The 24,043-nt window shown below is 36.9% G+C and overlaps 2 protein-coding genes across 8 annotated transcripts in view; one reads left to right on the top strand and one right to left on the bottom strand.

Moving 5' to 3' along the window:
• LOC117409368 (capping protein inhibiting regulator of actin dynamics) overlaps positions 1-8,675 on the top strand; it is a 53,933-nt gene extending 45,258 nt beyond the window's left edge. For all 3 annotated transcript variants that reach the window (XM_034015304.3, XM_034015305.3, XM_058997768.1), the window contains 3 exons: positions 3,770-3,960; positions 4,466-4,628; positions 4,902-8,675. In XM_034015304.3, the coding sequence (XP_033871195.3) occupies positions 3,770-3,960; positions 4,466-4,628; positions 4,902-5,062 (515 nt within the window). In that variant the 3' untranslated portion in view covers positions 5,063-8,675. The remainder of the gene's footprint in view (positions 1-3,769; positions 3,961-4,465; positions 4,629-4,901) is intronic.
• On the bottom strand, positions 640-21,214 carry aasdh (aminoadipate-semialdehyde dehydrogenase). Of its 5 annotated transcripts, none has more exons than XM_034015309.3 (15): positions 21,118-21,214; positions 20,425-20,686; positions 20,106-20,232; positions 19,227-19,555; positions 18,279-18,471; positions 17,671-17,912; positions 17,376-17,482; positions 16,744-16,916; positions 16,389-16,587; positions 15,765-15,883; positions 14,676-15,462; positions 14,406-14,569; positions 13,060-13,185; positions 11,693-11,824; positions 640-723 (listed from the first exon to the last, which is right to left on the bottom strand). In XM_034015309.3, exons 2-15 carry the CDS (start codon positions 20,661-20,663, stop codon positions 685-687), a joined length of 2,976 nt encoding a protein of 991 aa, XP_033871200.3. In that variant the 5' UTR covers positions 20,664-20,686; positions 21,118-21,214; the 3' UTR covers positions 640-684. The 5 variants fall into 5 exon arrangements, with proteins under 5 accessions (XP_033871200.3, XP_033871197.3, XP_033871199.3 ...); XM_034015306.3 differs by lacking the exon at positions 640-723 and adding an exon at positions 8,804-11,036 and having other exon boundaries at positions 21,118-21,213; XM_034015308.3 differs by lacking the exons at positions 640-723; positions 21,118-21,214 and adding an exon at positions 8,804-11,036 and having other exon boundaries at positions 20,106-20,222; positions 20,425-20,511.
• Positions 21,215-24,043: the final 2,829 nt, after the last annotated feature.

The raw sequence follows: 24,043 nt of genomic DNA on the forward strand, positions 1-24,043 counted from the left end.
AGGCTCACGGCCATCCTGCAGTCTCTGAGGGTAGCCCGGCTGACAGCCAACTTGGGTAAATGTGATTACTTTTCCCAGGAGGGGGGTGTAATGGGGAAAGTAGATTCAGCCGAGTGTTCCTTCGGCTCCACTCTGAGCGGTGGGATACGTGACGAAGAGCGAATGAATAACGCTGTATAACAGGAACAGTGTGCCCCTCGGACTGGATGGTTTGGCAGTTGGGTCAGTCGGAAGTTGGCCATCCAGAAAGGGGACGGAGTCACAATACCAGAAGTCATTGCCTTAATGCGGTAGGTGATGTGTCAGTCATGGATTGGAGGCTACATGATTGCACTCTCTACCAAAGGGGGCGTGAGTGAAGGTATATCAGGGGATGTGGCCGAGCGATCTGTTCCTTGTGTTATGGTTATGCATCTACCTGCAAGGAGTACTGTGTTTCTGTGTGTGTTATTTGCCACCACATCACCACTGCACTTGTGCGCTACAAACCACTTTGTCACACACCTACATTGAAATTAAAACAGCGCTAGCACATACCAAAAGGAGTCTAGTTAAACATTTTAGGAATTTTTATTTTCCATATGGAAAGTGTGACAACATTCAATATTGTGACTTTCAGAAAGTGTACTTTTTATTTTCACAATGCAGAAATTGTCAGAAAAGATCCAGCTGCAGTACATTTTCTTATCCGGGAAGCTGTTGAACATCATAGAAAATCCAGTTCTGAAAAGGAATTGTATTGAACTGCAAATGACTGGAGCATTTGTGAAAAACAGATTTTGTCAACTACATTAGGCTTTTATTCAAAAATACATTTAGTGCAAACACCAGAATGTCATTATTTATTGTAATCTTTTACATGAAAAAACAAAACAAACAAACAAAAAAACATCACAAGTAAATAAGTAATATTATTTCAAATCACTGCAGAATAATGTTGGAATTAACAGTTAACCACAGATTAAAGATTAATTTTACTATTAGCAACCCAATGATCCAGTCATTCACTCATATAAGAATGACCAAGTGGGCTCTATTCACAAAGCTTTAACTCAGGAATTGTTTAAAGAATGTATTAATAATATCAAGTTTGACATTTACAAAACTGTTCTTTATTGGTGTTAATGAAACCACAGTAGTCCAGAACAGTTTCAGGAATATCAAGCTTGACTTTATTCATAAAAACTATATAATCCAGGGCTGGCAATGGAACGTGAAACAAGCAATGTGATTGGTCGAGCAAGATTCCAGCTGTATATTGGATGGATACGGACAGTTGCCTTGTCACATATTCTAAATCACTGCGCTGCCTCATAGAATTTAAAGTATCGGTAACCATCTTGTTTACAGTTCGAGATGTACAGTAACTATCAAACTGACCAGCAAAAGAAATCCCAAAAGTTGTAAGCAGACATGCCGATTTGGATGAAGAACAATTAAATGAACTGGAAAAAAAAATACAAAATCACTGCCTTTCAGGACTGGCTGAAACAGAAACAAATTGTCTCAACTGTGGAAAATGCACATCTTAAGAAAATCTTAAGAAAATACAAAGGGATTTCTATGGAAATGTCCAAAGGAGAAGAATATAAAATTTCAAGCTACATTAGTCTCCGAGCTGGAGTAAACTGCAATCTGAATGAAAACAAAACTGGGGAATCTGTCAATATACCGACTCACCCTGACTTCATCACTTTAAGCAATGTCTTTTCAGTGGTTTGTAAACGGTACAGAAAAACACAAAAAGACACTTCTGCACATTATCCACCACTCCGACACAGACCTTGAAAAAGTAATGAAATCCGAGACAGCATTTAATTTTTTTTTCCCGTCCTGTCCCTCCGTTCTGCTGAAAAAACGTCTTGCACTGAGAGAAAAAAATATTTCAGTGCCGTCTCAACACCACCTCCTGGTGGATAATGTCAATGCCAATGTACAAAAATATATATTTACTTACTTTTGCATGTTTCAATTAAATACATTTACTCAGCTTTACTAGTGTGTAGTTCAAAGTTATAAATATGACTTTTTTTTGGTCCCTTTATTGGCGTAAGGATATTTAATAAAAAAAACTAACATTTTTTGCCCTAAAAATTATTTCTGCTTTTTTTTTCTTTTTAAATCCACTGTTTGACCTGGATTATAAGTGCAATATGGCCCTTCAGGGTGTCTGTATATGTCAAATATACAGACTTCTCAGGGGGATGGAGGCACTCGGCTTCACCTCATGCACACAATACCCTAGGTGTCTGTATATTCAACGTATACGGACGGCTTGTCTGGCTTTATTGCATACATATATGTTAGGACCCTGTAACAGGGTGATGTTACCTGCGTGGGTCGTCACTGAGTAAAAATTGAGTCAGACACAGAGCATTGGGTGTTAACACGCCGCACAGACACACAGATTTAATGAACACACAGGTGCTGCCACTAGGGTACCAGCAAAACAAAACAAAGCTAAAAAATAAAAGTTTGCCACACAAGGCGAGCACTAGCCTAATTAAAAGAGACGCTCCAGGAACCTACTACACCACGAAACTCTCTCTATACTGGTTGGGATTAGCATCCCCTAAACTAACGTATTGCTGTTGTTCCCGACGTCCTGGTCTTCCAGCGACTCGGGTGTTTACGACAGTCCTGGATGGGTAGATCCTTCACAAGCACCGTCTTGCAGTTGAAGGGTACCGTAGTAGTTATCCTGTGGAGAGGGCGCTGTCCTCCACAGTGTAAACAAACCGCCCGTCTGGGTAGCATGGCGGTGCAGTCGCCTCGAGCTGTCACGCAGACAAGACAATTCACTTTACTATCACTTTACACTATCGCTATCAATTGCATTATACCAGCCATTGAAGGTGAGGATTGGAGCGACGACCTGCCGGAGCCGCAGGCAGGACACCATGATGCACCTTTAGCAGTACCACAACAGGATCGACTTGCTGGGTGGGCAGTGAGGGATGCCATTGTAAAGGCATCCCTCACTTCTAAAAGGATCCTCCATTGACGTTTCACATTAAAGATATGTCATTTTCCCCACCTTTATTTCTACACAGCACACACACATTTAAAAAACAAAAACAAAAAAAAAAAACATTTGTGTTGGAAATCATGTAAATAAATGGAAAACAAAGCATTTGTTCTTGAAAAAAGCTTATATCACGTTAATTTGCCAGTTTGGATATAAAACTTAAATAAATATGTGAAATGTGTATTATAATAGTCTACTCTATTTGACCATATAGTGTGTGTTTTCTATCGAAATTCAAACAAAATATCTATGTTCTATGATTATTTAATAGTGAAATCGGACCTTCGCAGTAGGATCAAAATGATCCTGATATTTTGTATAAAAGTAATCCTGATCTCCTCTTAAAAACCGGCCTCCGATGACAAGGTGGATTTATTCTTAATGCTTTGGAGGTGTTCTACAAAGTGATCTGCTAAATGTCTTTTGGTCTCCAATATATAGCAAGTTGCACTTCCGTCCGAAACGTCCTAAATACCTTTGTATTTATGTTGTACTTTGTGCACCTTTACTATTACTTTTTATTTGTAATATTCTAGTGTGCATATCTCTCTCTCTCACCACTCTGAATGGTTGAAAACATCATAAAGAAAGCCTCTACAAATGTGTAAGCTACTTACTCTTAAGCAGCACATGGTTTTAATACAGTATTTTTCCCCTTTATCTAAACATCTAAACTCTTTTAACCAGTATTGACGTATTAATCTCTTTGCTCACTTTTGCTACTCTCAATTTCTCTTTCAGAAAAGCCCAGTCTTCAAAGCAGCCATTCTCTCGATAGCTCTAGGACGACAGAGAAAGGGGATTCTCTGCAGCCCCTGTGGATCACCCTGGCCCTGCAGAAACAGAAGGGCTTCAGAGAGCAGCAGTCCACTCGAGAGGAGAGGAAGCAGACAAAAGAAGCCAAGCTGGTGGAGAAACAATCAAAAAACAGTGTAAGAGAATGTGACTGTGTATGAGGTCTAAACATCTGGGGACTGGGGTGTGTAGCTCTGCCTCTCCTTCATCCAATTCGTTTTTTTAGAAACACCTTGTTAAGACTGATTGCTCAGCAATCATGTTCCTGCTGAATCTGCTCTCAACTGATATAACAGGAGATTTTAGTACCAGTCAGTAATAAGGGTGCATTTAATTTAGATTTTGTTTGATTTGTCTAAATCAAATGTGCCCAACTCCACTAAGTGTGTATGTGATTATTGGCAAACTGATCATTTTAGCCACACATTTAACAAGATAGTTTTGTTTAATTTTAGCTATCTTCAAAACTTCAACAGAGCACTACTTTTAGTACTACTGTTTGGTGTACAGTAATTTATAACACAATTCCTGGGCCTTGACGAAGGGGGAAAAAGTTGAAAATAATTTGAAATGATATATAGCGATAGAGCAAGAAATGCATCAAACTGAATTAAATGAATGCCCTTTTCTTTCTATTCACAGAGTGGAGTTATAAGTCCAACTGATAACAAAGAACCCAGTTCTAATCAAAGATTGCAGAAACCTCCAGTTAAGGAGGAAGAAAAGAAACCTGACACTATTTTATCTAGATTTGAACGCAGGGAACAACTGAAAAAGTCCAACACACTTCCTAATTCTGTTACAGGTAGGGTACCATGTTATTTTGAACTAGCCAGTTTTCAAATTGAAGTGATATTGTGTCTTTCTGTAGTTACATCCCACTTTCGATGCAGAATGTGCATGCTGCTGCCCATAAACTACGTTGGCAATGATACCTATATTTTAGAAGCAGAACACAAAGCTCTAAAATACTCTGTGTTTGAGTCCACATTCATAGAACATAAATCTGTTTAGATAAATATTATTCACTTTGACCTCAACAACACCTGTTTTCTTTTTCTTTCTTTTTTTTACTCAGTTGAAATTTCAGACCCGACTTGCTCGACCCCATCAGTGAAAGAAGCAACCAAGAAATTTCCGAGTTCAGATTCAGCTCAAGTGTCAACAGAACCTGCTTGGCTGGCCCTGGCCAAGAGGAAAGCAAAGGCTTGGAGTGATTGTCCCCAGATTATCAAATAGTCTCACACACAATACCTGCCATATCACTGTTGCTTTACTACTTTTCTACATTTTTATTGTGTTACTTTTACGTACTAGGGATCACAACCAGGGTTGACCACACCTCACTTTTAGGTCATAAAAGATCTTGGCCGAGAACAGTCAAACATAAGATTGTGTTGAGTCTGCGGCTTGCATCCTACTCTGTACTATGGAGTGTATGGACTGACTTTGTATGATTTTATCGGTATCAACTGCCATTTTCAGCCAAACAGAGCAACTGGGCCAAACCAGTCTTATGAAATGATCTTCTCTTATCTTAAGGGTGTAAATGAACAAAGCATGTCTTGAAAGGCCCAGTGTCCAAAACCTTGTAAGTATAATATAGCTTGAACAACAAAGATGTATTTCCACTAGTTTTTGACATGTCCATCATGTCTGCTTGATACTTTCACTACAATAAACCAGAAGGCAGCAATGTCTTAAGGGCTCGCATTGCACAAAGCAAATACTTGCCCCGCCTTCCCAGCACTTCATTCTGTAATAAACTGTTATGTTGAATGTTAAGTCATAAATATTTGCTTATTTTAGACATTTTTTTTTTTAAATGACCTTTGATTAGAGAACAACTCAGTCAGTTATAACACACAGATCTTTATTAACATTTTGTTTCCTGTCACAGTACAAAATGCTACTGATTTAAACCACGTGTTTTATTACAGAGCTTAATGAAACAGATACGTATGTGAGATGCGTGCAAAATTTACAAGACTCACATTCATTGTAAATACAATCCTTTTAAACATTCTTGGTTTTGTTTGTTATTCCAGTGACCTATGATAAGAAAGCAAATATCTAGTCGGCCAATATGTATTTTTGTTTTTAACTTGTCACATAAGTTCAGCACTAAGAAATTTGCACTAAAACACACAAATATTACTGTACTGTGGTTTATGATATGCTTAACAATAAATAATACTTGCACAGTAATGTATTTAGTAAAATATTCAGCTTTTTTTTTTTTAACTAAAACAATTTCACAAAATATCCTATTGCTGTTTAACAGCATGAATAAATGGTATGTTTTATTCTGTTGTAGCCTTGAATCCGTTACTTAATTAGATCATTGCAAGCAGATTATATGTAGGGCTTCTGATTTTCGGTTTTAACCGATAAAACCCAATAAAACACCCCCGATACAAAAATAAATAAATCGGTGGATAGCCAATAAACACTGGAAAACCTGTGGAAATGGTTAATCAATTCACATTGACTTTAGCCTTTTCCCATTAAATAAAAATAAAACCTACTACAAATACAGTACTGTGCAAATGTTTTAGGCAGGTGTGAAAAAATGCTGTAAAGTAAGAATGCTTTCAAAAATAGCCATGTTAATAGATTATATTTATCAATTAACTAAATGCAAAGTGAGTGAACGAAGAAAAATCTAAATCAAATCCATATTTGGTGTGACCACCCTTTGCCTTCAAAACAGCAATTCTTCTAGGTACACTTGCACAAAGTCAGGGATTTTGTAGGCATATAGTCAGGTGTATGATTAAACAATTATACCAAACAGGTGCTAATGATCATCAATTCAATATGTAGGTTGAAACACAATCATTAACTGAAACAGTAACAGCTGTGTAGGAGGAATAAAACTGGGTGAGGAACAGCCAAACTCAGCCAACAAGGTGAGGTTGCTGAAGACAGATTACTGTCAAAAGTCAAACACCATGGCAAGACTGAGCACAGCAACAAGACACAAGGTAGTTATACTGCATCAGCAAGGTCTCTCCCAGGCAGAAATTTCAAGGCAGACAGGGGTTTCCAGATGTGCTGTCCAAGCTCTTTTGAAGAAGCACAAAGAAACGGGCAACGTTGAGGACCGTAGACGCAGTGGTCGGCCAAGGAAACTTACTGCAGCAGATGAAAGACACATCATGCTTAGTTCCCTTCGCAATCGGAAGATGACTAGCAGTGCCATCAGCTCAGAATTGGCAGAAAACAGTGGGACCCTGGTACACCCATCTACTGTCCGGAGAAGTCTGGTCAGAAGTGGCCTTCATGGAAGACTTGCGGCCAAAAAGCCATACCTCCGACGTGGAAACAAGGCCAAGTGACTCAACTATGCACGAAAAGACAGGAACTGGGGTGCAGAAAAATGGCAGCAGGTGCTCTGGACTGATGAGTCAAAATTTGAAATATTTGGCTGTAGCAGAAGGCAGTTTGTTTGCCGAAGGGCTGGAGAACAGTACGCGAATGAGTGTCTGCAGGCAACAGTGAAGCATGGTGGAGGTTCCTTGCAAGTTTGGGGCTGCATTTCTGCAAATGGAGTTGGGGATTTGGTCAGAATTAATGGTCTCCTCAATGCTGAGAAGTAGAGGCAGATACTTATCCATCATGCAATACCATCAGGGAGGCATCTGATTGGCCCCAAATTTATTCTGCAGCATGACAACGATCCCAAACATAGAGCGAAAGTCATTAAGAACTATCTTCAGCGTAAAGAACAAGGAGTCCTGGAAGTGATGGTATGGCCCCCACAGAGCCCTGATCTCAACATCATCGAGTCTGTCTGGGATTACATGAAGAGAGAGAAGCAACTGAGGCTGCCTAAATCCACAGAAGAACTGTGGTTAGTTCTCCAAGATGTTTGGGCCAACCTACCTGCTGAGTTCCTTCAAAAACTGTGTGCAAGTGTACCTAGAAGAATTGATGCTGTTTTGAAGGCAAAGTGTGGTCACACCAAATATTGATTTGATGTAGATTTTTCTTCTGTTCACTCACTTTGCATTTTGTTAATTGATAAATAAACTATTAACATGTCTATTTTTGAAAGCATTCTTACTTTACAGCATTTTTTCACACCTGCCTAAAACTTTTGCACAGTACTGTATAATAATAAATACATGTCCCGCCTTCCTGACTTGCATCTATCATTGGTAAAACTTAAGTGTGCCAGTATTTTCGAGTTACTATACATATTTCAACACAAAAAAACGTTCAAGCATTTTGGAAAGTAACCGAAAAGAGTAATTTCATACAGTATATCAAAAACGAAAGCCCCCAAAAAAACAATTTACATAAAACTCGAAAATAGCTAAAAATAAGCACTGAAAAATACAATTAATAAAACCTGAAAAACAGAAGCCCTAATTATATGTTCATCACGTTAGCTTCTTGTGATATGTAAAAAGTAACAAGTTATATAAAACCATAGATGTATGTATAAAAGTAACTTTATGGTATATTAATGTAGTTTTATTTAATTTTTAAATTGTTCCAAAGTGCAATTGGTCTTTTTCTATTTTAATTTTATGTGTAATTGTGTAGTGTAATCATGGTGTTATTGTACATGTAATAAAGTTCTCTTTCATTAACTGTACTTCTTGTTTCACTAAGATTAATACACACAATACACAAATGCCACCTGCTGGAAACTTAACACATTACAGTTCTCCGTGAATGAATACAAAAACAAGATAGTGCTACGACCAATTAGCATGTTGCTAACTAGCAAAACATATCCTGTATTGATTAATAATTCATAGTCTGGCATTTATTAACCCTTTGCAGTCAGGTCCAATTTATTTTCACACGCGCAGTTAATTTTAGACACACTGTTTAAAAGTATTTTTTTCCACAGTCAAACGGGTTTAAAAGGCCCTGCATATCAACAAAGCACTCCCTAGGCATCTCCAGCCCCGCCCCACCCTTTCGTTCGCTATAGCTTTCACATATGCAAATAAATAAATAATAATAATAATAATAATAATAATAATAGTTGTACATACCGATCAATCATCTCCTGATCACTCGTTTTATCACCAATCGCCTCAATAATGCGATCCAAGTCATTATTTTATTACTATAACATCTGAAAAAAGCTCTGCAAATGTCTGTGATATTCTCTGAGCGCTGATGCAGTCACAGCCAGCTTGTTTCCTTATGGCCTCCATTATCAGATGCCAGGGGCAAGTATGACTATTCATGAGATACACCCTTTTTTGTTTGTTTTTTTCGGCTTGTCTCGGCTCCTGTCGCTCCCACTCGGCCATTGAATGGTTTTCTCGTCTTTTTCCGAGAAAAAACGACTAAAAACCCGTTTTTTGCGTCTTTTTGATGATGTCGGACAGGGTCCGACATTGGACCTGATAGGAATAATTGCAATGTCGGACCAGGTCCGACATAGGACCAGAAAGGGTTAAACAATTTAGGTTGTTGTTAACAAACAATGGTTTAGAACAGTTAATTTTCATTTTTATCAGTCAATTAGTTCTGACTTAATTACATTTTAAAACCTCTTCGCTCCAGCAATCAAAACATTTTCTAATTACCCTGAACACAATACCTTATTAAATACTGTTATTGCATCTCAACAGCAGACACGTATGAATATCTTTGAAATCGTTGTTCTTAATTTAAATAGGCAATCTGAACTAAACCACCCTCCTGTACTGCATTTGCTATAGGGCACAATGTATTATTATAGTTAGAACATTTAGGAAATCTGAATGCTTGCATTTGGAGTACTGCAGTATTCAGAACAGTCTGTGCATACTAAATGGTGCATTGTTAAAAAGGTTTTTGTAGGTTCTGTCATGCTATACTGGGCAAGATTATCATAAACAACATACTGGTAATACAATGATATAATCATTTTACATATATCACATATAAGTAAAACACATTTAAATAAATGTTGCTATGTTTACAGTATGTTGTGCAATTGGGATTTCATTAAATATGAGCAGAATTTTAATGATTAGGATATAAATTGTAAATGATCTTTGTTAAAATTAAAAGGACTTATTACTCATGCATTTTTTAAGTAATTACAGTCAGCCTCTTCATTTTCTGAATATAGTCATGCTTATATATTATGAACAGAGATTGTTCTGATACATTAATGAATATTAGACACACAATAGCTGCAAATATGTTTTTTTTTTTCCTTTGTTGATTTTGGACATAATCATTTTGACCAGAAATAAACCAGTTCCCCCAGAAATGAAAAAGTTACACCACAATTCAGAAATAAATCAGAATATGTACTATGTATTCAGTTTCAGTATAAACTAAACCACGGATATGTAACTACATGACTAACTTAGATTGTGTCTGGTTCCATATGAACAAACCCAAGAAAGTCATAAAGTTAGTATAAGTCATCAATTAAGGTGCTAGCAACATAGTCAATATGCATATCCTTTCCTACACATATGGATGCTACAGAGTAAGTGACTGATGGTTCCGTCTGCTATCTTCAAAAACACTACTGCAGACACGGTGGGGTTTACATCTGGCACCAGTCATCAATATGGTACTGTAGGATCAGCTAAAAGTGAATTGATTTTTCCATTGTGTACAACTTGCCATGTAAACAGTGAACCCTGAATGAACCTGTCACCAAAAAGTAATTTGTGTTTGCTTAGGTGTTTATTCAATGTGTTTTGGTAATTTACTTGTACTAGTGAAACACAAATCTTCCTGGATTTACTGACTGGTCAAGGCAGGTGACAATATAGGCATGTTTTACTGTGTAAGTTGGATTTAAGATACACCTAAGACAAGCAACATAGCTTGCCATCTGTTCTTCTCAATCAGTTCCAGACAGTTCCAAGCAGTAAACAAAATTATTTCTGCAGCCAACAATCAAGGTTCTTCCCCATACAACCGGGGAAGAAAAAGTCTCTCCTGGAAATGAATAAGATGTTTTCAACACCCCACTCTCAGAATCGAGAATCCACAGTTTCCCATCTGTTGACATTACTGCCACCAGTGATCTACTGCCTACGTGATGGTCACTGAAAATGAACGGGGTTGAGTAAACTTTTGCACTAGTTTTAAACTTCCACAGCAATTCACTGCCAGCTTTTAAGCAGTAAACATAATTGTCATGCGATCCACACACCAGTTTCTGATCAGCTAAAGAGGAATTGTCGATGCATGGAGATGAGAATATTGGTCCATTGGTGGAAAACTGCCAAAGCTGCAATTAAAGTAATGAAGCGAGTTACTTAATGTTCCCATATTTTATTTGAAGCATTTTATGATGCACGAAGAACTATAAATTGTAAAGATTTTACTTATTACTGTCTTCCTTAAGGCTACTCTACCTTCTTTACTTCAATTTATAGTGGATTAAAACAAAGAAATAAGCAACTGTGGTGGATATCTTTCATGTGAGTATACTCGCATGAAAGATTATGAAGGTAATGTTTACCAAGTTGTGTTATTCAACCTTGTGTGTGTATGTGTATATATATATATATATATATATATATATATATATATATATATATATATATATATATATATATATATATATATATATATATATATTACTCTTTCAGTATTACAGTACATACTAGAACTTCTCATGAGACAACCTTGGACACTGTATTACTTACATAACATTATAAGAATCAGTACAATGAATTTAGGATGAACATCTAAAATACTGACGTTCAACCCAATTCTTTAATGCTAAAAATGAAGTACCTGGGGTGTTTATAAAAGGTATTTGAATGCCTACAAAGGTTGTACACATTACTTATTATGTTCATTCGTGTCTGCCAACAGAGGTTGTGGAGCTGCATTTTAGTGTCTAACATGGTGGTAGAAATAATGACAGGATGGGCTCACCTTTTTGCCAGTATGGCTGAAACAATAAACATTCCCATCAACAGAGCCAATGAAAACTGCCCTCTGAGTGCACTGAGGGGAGGAGAAGAAAGGCTTGTCGCTGGAATGTTTCCAGAGAATGTCCCCATTGTCCTGCAACAAGGAAGGCCATTAACTGATAATGGAACATTAAACATTTATACAGGTATATGTTTCACTCAAGCCCCTGTTTTTTTTTAACTGTATATGTTCCACAACGGTGCCTTATGTTGCAGTAGCTTGAGAGAGAATGATAAGCACAGCAGGTAAAACAACTCCACCGAATATTCAATATTAGTAACATAAAAAAGGTAAGTGTTTATTGGATGTGTTTATTTGAGCATGTGGTGACAAAATGTACTACTGTATCTAACGTGCCTCCAGCCAATTTAGAATGAAAAGGAGAAAAACTACTGTAGCTACAGGGCCGAATATAGTACTGTATATGAAACAGCACTTTTAAAAAGAAGTTTGGATCATACATACCTCTGACAAAAGTCTGCATCTTTCTAATAATTTAATTTGAATAAGCTATTTGAATATAACAACTTTAAGTACCCTTTATATTTATATTTACAGTATTCTTTCCAGAAATGCTTGTCCAGCATTTTACAGGAGAGAAACGATATGGCAACTTAAAAAAAAAAAAAAAAAAAAAAAACTAGGTTGTGAGCATACTATGCTTCTTCTTAAACAATATAAATGGTAGCATATAATGTCACAAATATTATATTAAGCAATTAGAGTGTTAAATTGTTTTATTATTACAATGTTTTTCCATGCTTTATTATGTTTTAATTACATCTAGAACTGCTCAAATATAGACCACTTTAGTCCCAATTGTGTTTTGTTTAATTTGCTAATTATTACATCTTTAAAGGAGGACTGACCCATTTTTGTAGATATCAAATTTTTATAAGACTGATCCCATTATTGTAACTTGCTGGTTTTTATACATCTGAAACATTTAGGTTACATTTTAATTGTTAAAGAAATTCTTCAATTTGGGGATAGAGTATATTTGTGTTGCATTTTTATTTACCAAATCCTCTAACATAGCCTACAGTCCCACGGACATTATTTAAAATTATACCCAACAAATTACAGCTTTGTTCTTTTGCCCCAGTTTTCTCAAATGCAGTATCAATAGCTTCAGATGAAAACGACTTACAACTAATACACTGAAAATGAACTTCAATGGTAACGAATGGGCTGATTATGTTTCCAGGGATGTTCATGCCCACATTTAAACTATTATATAGGCTGTCGATCATTTAGGCATTTCCTATTAATAAACACCAGAGATTAGAGGAAATATAAGCTGCCTACCAGGCACAATATCTACTTACTGGGTTTATTGCTAGTAGCTGTGAACCTAGTGTTGCAATGTACAGCTGCCGTGGTGAGGAGTTCAGAAATGGAGAAGAGAAGACTGCACCTCCACCACAGTGTTGCTTCCAAACACACTGCTTTGTCTGTGTGTAGAAAACATTAAACACACAACATTACTGCTACTGTACTATCCAAGTTGTGGACCAAGTATTCTTGTTTTAAACAACATCAAAGGTATCATATAGTACAGTGTCACATTTCCCAAATATTACTTTGAAATGTACTGACATTAATAGGGCACAGTGTAATTTTTTTCTACAAATTATCTTTAATCTGTAAATAACCATCTACCCTGTTTTTGACAACTGCAATTTTCCTTTTACTAATGATTCATAATCAAAGCAATTCCGGTACGTATTAAAACGGACGCACTCAAGAAATACATCCCGCATGTACTTCGTCCAGTTTTTAAGCAGAACGCAGCCACTACTATGGGCAGCAGTGTAGTAGTGGTTAGGGCTCTTTACTCTTGACCGGAGGGTCGTGGGTTCAATCCCAGGTGGGGGGCACTGCTGCTGTACCCTTGAGCAAGGTACTTTACCTAGATTGCTCCAGTAAAAACTCAACTGTATAAATGGGTAATAGTATGTAAAAATAATGTGATATCTTGTAACAATTGTAAGTCGCCCTGGATAAGGGCGTCTGCTAAGAAATAAATAATAATACTTTATCCATCAATCCATATGGCTGAACTGCCCAACCTTGCCCTCATTGCTGGAGCAGCTTTCTATAAATGGGAAAACATACTCCAGAGACTATTTAATTCAGTGAAAGCAAGTCCACTGCAGTTACGTGGAGGGGATACAAAAAATATACAACAGATGTAGTGCCAGTGGGGTCTAATGCTTTTTTTTCTTTTCAAAAACTGCAATCTTGTAAAAAGCAGCACTTGTTTTCACAGAAGTTTGAGAAAATAAAAAGTCTAATGAAATCGGGGAAAAAAGTGTGTGGTATTTGATTCAACCTTTGCTGGATATATTTGTGTACTAGTAGGTTACTTTACAGATCTGCTTCGGAAATTAAACATGGAAGGTGGAGACAACAACTGATGTAAACAAGAATTGAAGTATAAAAACAGATTGTGAAGGGTCAAATAGCTGAAAGCATATGTTTGGAAGTACTTCATACAGGCAATATCTTTCTTGGAAAAAGATCCTTCAACGATATATATATAGATAAAAAAAGCAGAATGTAGCATTTTCACTGGGATACACAAATATGGCCAACTGACTTTATAACCACCCTGTACTGCACTGTATAAAGAGATGCTCATACACACACATAAAGCCCAGTCCATTCTTACCTCTATGTCTAATGCATAGGTATGATGGTCATGTGATCCAATAAACACCAACCCAGATTCAGGATCCACAGTTGCACAGCTTTTAACTGAGTTGCCCGTGCTAAATGTCCAGTAGGTTTTTCCATCACTTGCTCTTAGAACATATACCAAACTATCATAACAACCTGCATGAAATAAACACATTATTAAAACAAACAAAAAAGTCTTCTATATTTGAAAAACATGAAGATAATGAAATGTGGCAGGCATTAAATATTCATCTTTACCAACCAACAACAATAAAGTTTCCACATTTGGTCACTGTGGCTGAAGACTCAATCCTATCTCCAAGCACACGCTCCCACTTTATCATTCCTGAGCACAAGTCAATTGCCTGCATCCTGTGAGAGTGTGATCCAATGTAGACTGTGGCAGAGGCTTCCCCAGCACCGGATATCAGCAGAAGTGGGGATGCATCGACACACTTCCCCGTGTCTGACTTCCATCTCATCTTCAGCATTAACCCCCCTTCCCCTGCTAAATCCTTTTGAAACAAATGACCCTCTGCAGGACAAAGGGGATCAGCGCTCTCCACCTGATGGACCGTTGAGCCTGCGGGTGCCTTATTAACATGCTGATGTGTGATGTCAGAATGTCCTCTAGGTTCTACGTGTTTAAGGCTGAGCAATGCTGTAGAGTTTCTGTTAGGAACATCTACATCTGATTTGAAAACCAGACCTCCTCTGCACATAGAAGTAAAGCTCACTGCTTTCTCTTTGTAACTATGCGACACGGTCCTTTTTTGAACTTCTACAGAAGAAAATTCCTTGTTCAATTCTTGTTTCAAATTTACTTCAGTAGTTTCTTTATCGTTACTAGAGAATGTCAAATTAGCAATTTGATTGTAAAGATCTAAAATTGACCCATTTAGGATAACTTCCATTAGTTCAGGTAGTGTCCTCCCAACCATTGCCTCAATTTCTTCAGAAAGCCTGAGAGATTTTAATGAGTCTCCACCGCTGAACAGAAAGGCTGATTCTGGGAGAATCATGGCATCTGCTGGGAGGTTGAGAACAGCCTAAATGAGACATAAAGAAGTTATAAAATGACACAGGGAACACTTTATATGGCTACATTATTACTTCCAGTAAGTGCAAACGAAAGACAAAAAGGTATTGTAAGCCTCTGCTAAACTTCACAAAGGGCATTTAATACCTGTTTTAGTTTATTTGATTGCTTCACATTTTATTCTAAATGATAATTGGGAATCACTCATTCTATGCTACTTATAAGGGTCATACAATTGTTTCACTAAAAACTGTGTATTCATTTTGTATATGTTGACAGAAGTTATATGGATTTAAAATACAAAACTCCTACCTTCCAAAGAACCAGTAAACATGCCCACAGTTCCTCTTTTCCTTGAGGACCACTATGCAACTTTAGGGCTTCCATTTGCTTTTCATAAACCTTTACCAACTCCTTCATGTTCACTTTACCTAAATGTGTACAATACAGAATAATTTACATTCATTTTTATAAAAAACAAAACAAAACAAAACAATATTTCACTCCAAACTTATAACATTATACATCCTACTAGTATTTCACTGTGAGATGTGGCCCATTGTGTAAACTAAACAGAATGTGTTTACCAGTGTTGCTGGAGGTACACATTGACAAGTGCAGTAGTACGTTTATTTTCGTACTACTGCACTTGATTTTATTAAGTGTTTATAAATCTAAAATATCCTCTCTTCCCCAATCCCAATAAATAACTCATACTCCCAGATACTAGAGGCAACATTTACCAAGAATTTGCTCCATACAAAGTTTGCTCAACATTTTTCTTAGCAAAATAAAAACTGAGTTCTTTATGTCTAGTTCTATAATATTAGATTTTTTTTTCACTTAGTAAAATATGGAGCACACAGGTAAAATCTTAGTAAATCTGTAAAACCATTTCCAATAACTGTAAAGATTTCAGAAGATTTAACTGGTTACCGTGAGCTGTAAAAGGTAAAGATTCAACCATCACAAGTTTATCTGGCATGGCATGAGCAGGCAGAAATTTCACAAGTTCTAGAAAAATGTCCTTATCACCATCAGCACACTGAGAGGCAGTAACTACAAAGAGGATTAATTTGTGTTCTTTATAGTAAGTCACAGCACAAGCTTCCACTGTGCTCAGGCTTTCAACTATCTGAAATATAAAACAGAAGATTTAGTCAGATGTGGTCTGATTATTTGATTATGCTAATCTTACAGTATCACTTCTGTAAAAACAAAATATATATATATATTTATTTCTTGACATGATTTTTTTATGGAATTTATACTTTTCATTTATAGGTATTACCTGTTGCACTGTCTCAAGATTGAGGCGCTTGCCATGCCGTTTGATATGGCTGTCTTTACGCCCCATGTAGTATACATTTGATTCTTTCAGCACTACCCAATCCCCAGTTTCTCGCATTGTTCCGTAGGGCATAGTTACTTCATTACCAATGAAACACAGCCTCTCTCTTCCTCCTGCATATTGGAAAGAGGAAGAACACAACTGTACCCCTTTCAAGGACATTTTCTCTATATGTTCTGTAAAACTCGCTGTATACGTGTCATAGCCCCCTTTTAGCTCGTAATATATATTTTTGATTTTGTAACACATATTCTTCTGTCAACATTTTTCTACAGCCGTGCTAAAGTAAGCTACCTGAGAAAAAAACAGGAAATATGCAATTTTAATTTGAGAATGGAAATTAAGTTTAAAGTGAAATAAAATAAAAATGGCAATATTTTACTGAGAATCGCTGCCATTAAAGAGCAACTTGCTTTATATATCACTTCCTGTTTCCGTCATTACATCCTGATGACTTTTAAAACTCAGAAGCTACAAGCACCCCTGTGGCCTCCATAGAGCTTTCAAACATGTCTTCTCTAAAGTTTAGCTTATACACCAGTGTAACCATTAATAAAACTCAATGAAGGTACCTATAAATATCTTTCCTTCCCCTTGTTTGATCAAGGACCCATTTAGATCTCTAACTTCCACTGTTGTTCCAAGCAATGGTGTCCCCAATGGAATAGGATCTTCAGATCTGCAAAAGGATAATTTACTGTTTAGACTGTGCTATTCAGTTCATGTGTTTTGATAGATTTTAGTCCTGTGCTACATTAGTGCCTCCTGGTGGCCCATCTTGATTTGTGCTTTATTTTTATTTTTTATCTCCAAGCAGTTAGTCAACCTAGAATTATAGTGGTAAAAAAAGTAAATGCTGTCCGATACCTGGAGGTACTATCAATAATGTCGTCAGGAATCATGTAACAGGTTGCCCAGCTTGACACTTCTGTAATGCCGTAGAGGTTAAAAAACTGGGTCTTGTTCCCCTTTGCTCTCCAGTTTTTGAGGACAGCCAGGGTTGGAAAGGCCTCTCCACCCAGAGCTAGGATCCGTAATGAGGTGCTAGCAGATAGTACTGTTGAGTTTAGGAGACTTGTTCCAAACTGTCTCACTAGTGTTGGTGTAGCCTTACAAAGAGGAGATACCGAAAGACAATTTCCTTTACTGTTAATTTTGCTTTTATGGTGAACATTACTTTGATAGTCAAAAATGCACCAAAAATGAATTTATCTTAAAATATTGAACCCATTATAGTCCCTGTTTACAAATAATAAACAAGTGATAGTCACAAAAAAATCCCAGACTGCTGTTAAAAAGCCTAGAAACATGTATTATTATTTTTTTGCAACTATTAAATCAATACGGGCTTCAAATTACATTAAATAATAGCCCATCAACTGGCTGGCTCTTTCATTGATTCTGTAGCATTGTGAGGAAAGCATGATGTTTTCAATTATATAATATCCACTTAAAAGCATAACAGTGTAGCTTACCTGCATGACTGAAACTCTGTGATGATTAAATAGAACAGCAGCAAGCTTAGTTGGCATCATTTTAACAACTGATGGTATAATCAGCAAAGAGGCTCCAGAAGACAAAGTGACAAACAATTCAACAACAGAAGGGTCAAAAGTCAAAGGAGAAGCCATGAATAAAACATCCTCAGGAGTGATCTGAAACATAGCCCTGTAAACAGAAGATATGGTAGTATTAAAACGTATTGATAAATTGAGATATGGCAGAGTACACAAATAATTCAAATATGTTGTGAATCATAAAGATGTAAGAATGTGGTTGGTAAGTAGCACCTTTCTGATATACTGTATGTACATAAACATAGATCCAGAATAAGCTTATTGTTACTGCGCAAAGATTGCATAAATTACACTAAACACTAGATGGCGCCCAGTCGACAGTCTAACATTATAAGTGTTGCACTGACTACAAATCATTTGTTCCTCCTTTTCCAATCCGAATGTTTTTATAACAGTTTGTATAACCGATGAAGCCCCAAGATAACATTTAAACATAATTGGAATAAAGCACACAAAATCACTTGTCTCCTATTACTTGTTAGGAGGCTGTGTGGTCCAGTGGTTAAAGAAAAGGGCTTGTAACCAGAAGGTCCCCAGTTCAAATCCCACCTCAGCCACTGACTGATTGTGTGACCCTGAGCAAGTCACTTAACCTCCTTGTGCTCCGTCTTTCAGGTGAGACGTAGTTGTAAGTGACTCTGCAGCTGATGCATAGTTCACACACCCTAGTCCTCTGTAAGTCGCCTTGGATAAAGGCGTCTGCTAAATAAACAAATAATAATATTTAAATAGCGCTTTTTTACAAAACAATACTCTTGTATAGAAATGAAACACTAGATGTACAATGTCTCTTAAAAGAAAATCAAGAACCATTTTGTGATTCTGAAGTGTAAATTGTGCACTCACCTTAAGTGCAAAATGTTTGGCACAATACACCTGTGAGGCACTCTGACAATTTTGGGAAGTCCTGTTGTCCCTGATGTGTGCAGGACATAGGCTAGACAGCCTGGAACTCTGCTATCAATTTGCTCAACAGAGACAGATGGCTCAGAGGGATCCACTTTGCTGGTTTGTGTATCTTGCTGTTGTCCTTCAGTCGCCCTATCTTGAAGTTCATTTGCTGTCCCCAGGTTATGTGTTTCTCTCCACTGCAACTTCAAAAGGGTTAGGTTTTGATTCTGTAACACTACCTCAGCGTCACAGTGTAACCAGGTGGAAAATGAATTCAGAAATTTCTGTGAGAGAGAAAACAAGAACACCAGCCATTCATTTAGGGTATCAATTATCTGAAAATTTAAAAAAGCATTGAAGGGTCCAATATTGGCAAAAATAGAAAATTCCTGCAGGGTTTATCATTAAAACAAATGTAAAAACAGCATGCACACACCTAATGCCCCTAAATGCAAACAGACACAAGTAGCTTCAATCGTATTTGTCCTACCAGATACCAGCAAGAAAGGTTGGGGGTTTTAGAAACAACTTCAAGTATGTTTTACTCCTAAATAGAAAGGAGTGTGTTGGGCTCAAGTGGGCTAAATATTTTGGATAATACTGTACGTAAAACAAGGGAAAAAATGGTTTAAACGTTGGTGTTGTGTGCATGCAAAAGAGCTTTATAATTCACGATGCAAACTTTGTCCATGAGGGGGATGACTGCCCTGGACAAATAAAGTTAGTACATTTTTGTTTCAAAGGCATTCCAACAATAAATGAATTGACACAACCCTTCTTGGTCCACATGAGCTGGTATGACCCCAGTCCTTGCAGCACCACACTGAGGCTTACCTTAGTCAAATCAAAATCCCTCTGAATCAGAATATATCTCAAACAACACTGCATCATAACATGTGCTGAGAGATGAGGAGGAGCTTCTGGGTCAACAGGAACATAGGCTGCTGGTACCTGGAGAATACTGTTAATACATAAAGTGTGTGAATCAAAGACAATAGTACAGATATAAAAATCAAACAACACTGCCCAGAAGTTTGTTGGATTCAAAATGCAGTTTGTCTGCATTCTAGAATGATTGTCTGAATGTGCAGTACAATGCACTGCTGCTGATGTCAAAGCAAAAACAAAAACAAAATTAAAGAAACATATTTACCCCAAAATCCAACTTGCAAGATTTATTCCAGGTTGGCAATATAGACCAAAAACACTTCTGTTGTTTATGTCACATTGAATGTTTAAGAGGCTGGTCAATTCTCGAGCACCATTAATGACTTCATTGTACGATATATATACAGGGGTGGCACCACTGCAGTCATCAAAGCAGACGGCTATCTTGTCACTATGGATGTGTGCTGCTCTTTGCACTAGATCATGAAGGCTAGTCTCCTCCATGTTGTGGCACTAAGTTTATGACGCTGAAGAACAAAGGAATTGCACACATGGGCATGACGGTAAGGTTACAAACAAACGATATCAGTAAAATAATCAACACACATACACAAAAAATGCATCTGTATACGGCAACACATCAACATTTACTTCAACATTAACACCTGTGAATGTATATGTATTATTATAAAGCCACAGATTTAAACACACAATAATTCAAATGATAAGTATTAACAACTTGAAAAACAACGAATGCTGCCTGATAACCAAGCATGACAATGTGCAGTTACATCTCGCGTTTTTTATTTGCCAACGAGAAAATAAATCATTACATGGCAGAAAGTGATATATAGTGAAACTATGTAAAATAAAAGAAAATAAAATTCTATTTTTTATGTACTGTTGATACACATTACGGTTTCATTTTTGTCATATCCCAGGACATCATAACACAAACCTCAAACTGGCTACTCGAACATCGCACAAGTAAAATTACCCAATCAAAATAGAGACATTCTTTGTCAACGTTTTTTTCAGTTCTAAAACTACCAATCGTTGGATTGAACAGGCGGGACTGAACTTTTACTAAAGCGGAATAGGAAGTATATTATAAAGATCACGTGCTTATTGACGTCTATATTTTTTTTTTTGCATTACAAATCAGCCCATTACCAGCATTCAGAGAATGTGAAATAAGGCAATACTTTTTAAAGTCAATATAATACCAAAACTTATTTGTCTCATACTGTTGCCAAAGTAATTTTATTATGCAAAACAATCATTGAACTGAAATTAGAGAACGTGACAATGCCACGATCAGAGGAGTTGAAATAACTATGCAAATAGGAAATGTGTGTCCTAATTGGTTTTTGAGATAGAGTTGTGGAAATGGCATATTTATAAATCATACAACCACGCCTTTGGGGCAGGCTTAGTTACAACGTGAGGTATGAGAAACAATGGAATCCTGAAGTGTGTTGGCCTGCAAAGTAAAGTTAACTATACAGACACCAGGCAAGAGCAAAAAAAGGATTCTGCATAAAGCAAACTGCTGTTTTACCATTGCTAGTGAATACACTGCGCAATGATAAACCACTGGATAACCTTTGTATTAAAGAGTGCCCTTAAAATAAAAAAATAAAAAGTGCTAAGCTCAAAAGAAAGTGTGTGTGTGTGTGTATATATATATATATATATATATATATATATATATATATATATATATATATATATATATATATGTGATCATGCTTATAAACTGTGCAATAACAATTATATATTGATGGCAATACTGTATTTTTTCTGTTGTAACACAGTTAGTGTTAAATTGGACCAAATACATATCATTGTTACATACTGTTTTGTTTGTTCATTAAGCTAGTACAGAGCTTAAGAAATATATATATATACAGACGTGCTCAAATTTGTTGGTACCCCTCCATAAAAAACGAAGAACACACAATTTTCTCTGAAATAACTTGAAACTGACAAAAGTAATTGGCATCCACCATTGTTTATTCCATATTTAATAGAAATCAGACTTTGCTTTTGATTTTTTATTCAACATAATATTGTAAATAAGAAAACAAATGAAAATGGCATGGACAAAAATGATGGGACCTCTAACCTAATATTTTGTTGCACAACCTTTAGAGGCAATCACTGCAATCAAACGTTTTCTGTAGCTCTCAATGAGACTTCTGCACCTGTTAACAGGTAGTTTGGCCCACTCTTCCTGAGCAAACTGCTCCAGCTGTCTCAGGTTTGATGGGTGCCTTCTCCAGACTGCAAGTTTCAGCTCTTTCCATAGATCTTCGATAGGATTCAGATCAGGACTCATAGAAGGCCACTTCAGAATAGTCCAATGTTTTGTTCTTATCCATTCTTGGGTGCTTTTAGCTGTGTGTTTTGGGTCATTATCCTGTTGGAGGACCCATGACCTGCAACTGAGACAGAGCTTTCTGACACTGGGCAGTACGTTTCGCTCCAGAATGCCTTGATAGTCTTGAGATTTCATTGTGCCCTGCACAGATTCAAGGCACCCTGTTCCAGGCGCAGCAAAGCAGCCCCAAAACATAACCGAGCCTCCTCCATGTTTCACTGTAGGTATGGTGTTCTTTTCTTTGAAAGCTTCATTTTTTCGTCTGTGAACATAGAGCCGATGTGAATTGCCAAAAAGCTCCAGTTTTGACTCATCTGTCCAAAGGACATTCTCCCAGAAGGATTGTGGCTTGTCAATATGCATTTTAGCAAATTCCAGTCTGGCTTTTTTATGTTTTTCTGTCAAAAGTGGAGTCCTCCTGGGTCTTCTTCCATGGAGCCCACTTTCGCGCAAAAAGCGACGGATGGTGTGATCAGAAACTGATGTACCTTCACCTTGGAGTTCAGCTTGTATCTCTTTGGCAGTTATCCTTGGTTCTTTTTCTACCATTCGCGCTATCCTTCTGTTCAATCTGGGGTTGATTTTCCTCTTGCGGCCGCGCCCAGGGAGGTTGGCTACAGTTCCATGGACCTTAAACTTCTTAATAATATTTGAAACTGTTGTCACAGGAACATCAAGCTGCTTGGAGATGGTTTTGTAGCCTTTACCTTTACCATGCTTGTCTATTATTTTCTTTCTGATCTCCTCAGACAACTCTCTCCTTTGCTTTCTCTGGTCCATGTTCAGTGTGGTGCACACAATGATACCAAACAGCACAGTGACTACTTTTCTCCATTTAAATAGGCTGAATGACTGATTACAAGATTGGAGACATGTGTGATACTAATTAAAGAAACTAATTAGTTTGAAATATCAGTATAATCCAATTATTTATTATCTTTTCTAAGGGGTACCAACAAATGTGTCCAGGCCATTTTAGAATATCTTTGTAGAATAAGCAATAATTCATCTCTTTTCACAGCTTCTTTGCTTTATTCTATGACATACCAAAGGCATGCAAGTATACATGATAAAATAGCTTTTAATTTCATCACTTTTCAGGAGGAATGAAGCATTATTTCAATGAGCTGTAAGGGTACCAACAAATTTGAGCACGTCTGTATATATATATATATATATATATATATATATATATATATATATATATATTGATGCTCAGTATATATATATACATCAAAAGAAACTTATATTTGGATAAAATTCACTAGATGTGATTGAAAAATGACAAACGCTGCTTTAGAGAAGGTGCAGTGACTTTTTATTGTGCTGATTAACAATTGACATCATGAAGATGCTGCAAAATGATCTGTCGATCTTGGGCAGGTGTTGTGACTCTTGGTCTCCCAGTTCGTGGCCTGTCATTGACAGAATGTGTCTGGTTATAACATCTTGCCAGGTTTGAAATTGCTGGCTGTGAGCACCCAAGACGGCGAGCCACAGT

Source organism: Acipenser ruthenus, chromosome 2 (assembly GCF_902713425.1).
Source record: "Acipenser ruthenus chromosome 2, fAciRut3.2 maternal haplotype, whole genome shotgun sequence".
Classification (NCBI taxonomy): Eukaryota; Metazoa; Chordata; class Actinopteri; order Acipenseriformes; family Acipenseridae; genus Acipenser; species Acipenser ruthenus.